General features: G+C 45.8%; 1 protein-coding gene across 1 annotated transcript in view; it reads right to left on the bottom strand.

The window, feature by feature from the left end:
* Window positions 1-2,787, bottom strand: part of YKT6 (YKT6 v-SNARE homolog) — a 13,844-nt gene extending 11,057 nt beyond the window's left edge. Inside the window, exon 1 of the mRNA XM_003797568.2 lies at window positions 2,540-2,787. Within this exon, the coding sequence (XP_003797616.1) occupies window positions 2,540-2,643 (104 nt within the window). The 5' untranslated portion in view covers window positions 2,644-2,787. The remainder of the gene's footprint in view (window positions 1-2,539) is intronic.
* Window positions 2,788-3,226: the final 439 nt, after the last annotated feature.

Below are 3,226 nucleotides of genomic sequence, written 5' to 3'. Positions count from 1 at the left end.
CTTAGAGAACTAAAAATAGACCTGCCATTTGATCCTGCAATTCCTTTATTAGGTATATATCCAGAAGACCAAAAACCACATTACAACAAAAATATTTGTATCAGAATGTTTATTGCAGCCCAATTCATAATTGCTAGGTCATGGAAGAAGCCCAAGTGCCCTATGATCCACAAATGGATTAAATAAACTGTAGTATATGTACACCATGGAATACTATACAGCCATAGAGAAAGATGGAGACTTTACATCCTTCATGTTTGCATGGAAGGAGCTGGAAAATGTTCTTCTTAGCAAAGTATCACAAGAATGAAAGAAAAAGTATCCAATGTACACAGCTTTATTATGAAACTATTATAATTATAGCCTAAGAATATGAGGAGAGGGGAGGGGGAGGAGAGGGAGGATGAGTGGAGGAAGGGTGATTAGAGGGATCACTTCTATGGTTTATCTTACAAGGGTACAAGTGAATCTTTCTAAGAGTAAAATATAATCATCTTAACACAATAACTAAGAAAATGACATACAGGCTATGTTAACCAGTTTGATGAAAATATTTCAAATTGTATATGAAAACACCACACTGTGCCCCATGATTGTATTAATGTACACAGCTATCATTTAATTAAGAAAAAAAGATATAAAAAAAATCTCTGAGAATCTTCAATATTAATGGCAAGGAATAAAGAAAAAAATCAGAGCCAAACTGGCACTGAAAGTTCCATATGAGAAAATAACACAGAGCAGAGAGTAGAGGCCATGGTAAACAAAACAAAGTATCAAGAAGAATTATAAGAGGAATCAAAAAGTAATAAAGTAATTCTACTTCTGGATATATATCAAAAAGAAATGTATGCAGGATCGAGAGATATTTGTACAACCACATCCATAGCAGTATTATTCACAATGGCTGAAATGTGGAGGCAACCCCAGGGTCCATCCACAGATGAATGGATAAACAAAATATTATGTATACATACAAGAGAATATTATTCAGCCTTAAAATGGAGGGGAAGTCAAATATGGACAACATGGAAGAAGCTTGCAGACATTACGCTAAGTGAAACAAGCCAGCCCCAAACAGACAAAAACTGCAAATATTCCACTTATATGAGGTCCTTAGAGTAGTTAAAATCATAGAGACAAATTAGAAGAATGGTTGCTGGCTCGGCACTTGAGGCTCAAACAGCTAAGGCACCAGCCACATACACCTGAGCTGGCGGGTTTGAATCCAGCCTGGGCCTGCCAAACAACAATGAAAGCTGCAACCAAAAAACAGCCAGGCATTGTGGCGGGCGCCTGTAATCCCAGCTACTTGGGAGGTGGAGGCAGGAGACTGGCTTGAGCCCAGAAGTTGGAGGTTGCTGTGAGCTGTGATGCCACAGCACTCTACCCAGGGCAACAGCTTAAGGCTCTGTCTCAAAAAATAAAAAAGAATAATGGTTGCTGGGGGGTAGGGTAGGAGGGAATGGGGAATTAGTGTTTAATGGGCTTAAGAGTTTCCGTTTTGTAAGATGAAAAGTTTTGGAGACAAATAGTGGTGAGGGTTGCATACAATTTATTTAATTCCACTGCCTTACACAAAAACATTTTAAAAGATAGTTTTATGAGCATTTTTACCACAATTTAAAAACTGATAATTTTTAAAAGAACCCCTAAGGAGCAAAAAGTTTCAACTAGGTAACAAAATTTTTTTTTAGATCTAGCCAGCATGCCACTCCTCAAGAACAGTTGCACTGAAGCAGTGAAAATAGGATCCAAATGACAGATTCCACCACACTTTAAGACAAGATGAACACGGATACAGATCTTGTAGGGTCCTTCTCATTTTGTGCCTAAGTCACTGCACCCCTCCCACCAACGGGCTGCAAGTGTCTGTGGTACTTCTAATACCTTCCTGAAATTAAAGCACCTTGAAACATTTAAAAGCCTGTAAGCTCTACAGTTCCCATTCTTTCTTCCAATTCTTCAGGGTCGAAAGAACCTTTTCCTACTGCAAGTGCCGAACCATCAAAAAGCATGCCATCTGAGTTTCAGTCCTATCTGGCTGTGGTATAATCTCTCGGGAACTCAGTGACTTCACCCATTAAAAAAACAAACAAAAAAAAAACAGTATACCAATATCTCTTATACGGAATTACTGAGAATAAGCCCCATGAGACAATAAAATGTGACTCTCAAATTGTGGCACCCAGGGTCTCAGGGTCGGAATAACGAGGAGAGAGGTGTTGGTTTAAACCATAGATTTCTGGGCTTCTTGGGAATGTGCAGTATTTCAAAGCCCCTTATAATTTTTACAGAACAGATATTTGAAAAACACTGAGGACAGGACGATGTCCTAGAATAGTATACAATCCTTTTACGAGTGAACGCGGGATGATTCCTCAAAGGGACGTTCCGCCACACACAGGTACAGGCCCGGACACCGGGCAGTCCCCGCCCCGCCCCTTGCCCTCGAGTTTCTCCAATCCTACCCCGACCCCTTCCCGACCCCGGGCCCCTCCGTCTGGCCGCCACTGCCCTCCCGCCTGCCTCCCCTCACCTGGACCTCTGGAAGAAGCTGAAGGAAGACACGTCGTACGCGGCTTTGAGCAGCACGGCTTTGGGCTCGCCTTTGTAGAGTACACTGAGGCTGTACAGCTTCATGGTGCCGAGCCCTCGGGCAGCGCGGCCGCCGCCCTTCGGGACCACCGCCGCCTACTGGCACCCCCGGCGCCTACTGGCAACCGCAGCTGCTGACGGGGCGGCCGGCGACTTCCTCCTCCAGGCTCCAGATCCACTTCCGGTTCCAGTTAGGCGCCGCCGCCCGAGATCACACGAAGGGATCGCTTGCCCTGGATGCAGAAAGAAGAGGCCGGAAACCCGACGCCACGAGGGGCGGGGTGCCGCGCGTGCGCCAGAGTCCGACCCCGCCCCCTCGCCGCTCCCGCCCGTGTGGTGCTGGCGGTGCGGAGCCCTCCTGGGTCGTCTAAGGCCTCTCTGGTCTGTGCTGGGTCGTCCATCTCGCTCCCACTCTCCACTCCGGGCCTCAAGAGCAACGCATACCTCCCTCTTGGGCAGTGAGACCCAGAGCAACACCCACGAGCCAAGTGGTTGGAGGGACCTTTTCTTCCTGAGGCCCCTTCAGGAACTTGAGGAGTGCCTCTCTCTGTCAGATTATTCACTGCTCCTGTGGCGGGGGTGCAGAGGAAAGCTCTAATTTAGGCGCTCACGGAGACTCAAAACCTCT

The sequence above is a fragment of the Otolemur garnettii genome, unplaced genomic scaffold (assembly GCF_000181295.1).
Source record: "Otolemur garnettii isolate 467f Iridium unplaced genomic scaffold, OtoGar3 scaffold00119, whole genome shotgun sequence".
Lineage (NCBI taxonomy): Eukaryota > Metazoa > Chordata > Mammalia > Primates > Galagidae > Otolemur > Otolemur garnettii.
Note: the sequence above shows the minus strand (reverse complement) of the source record. Positions and strands in the feature narration are given on the sequence as shown.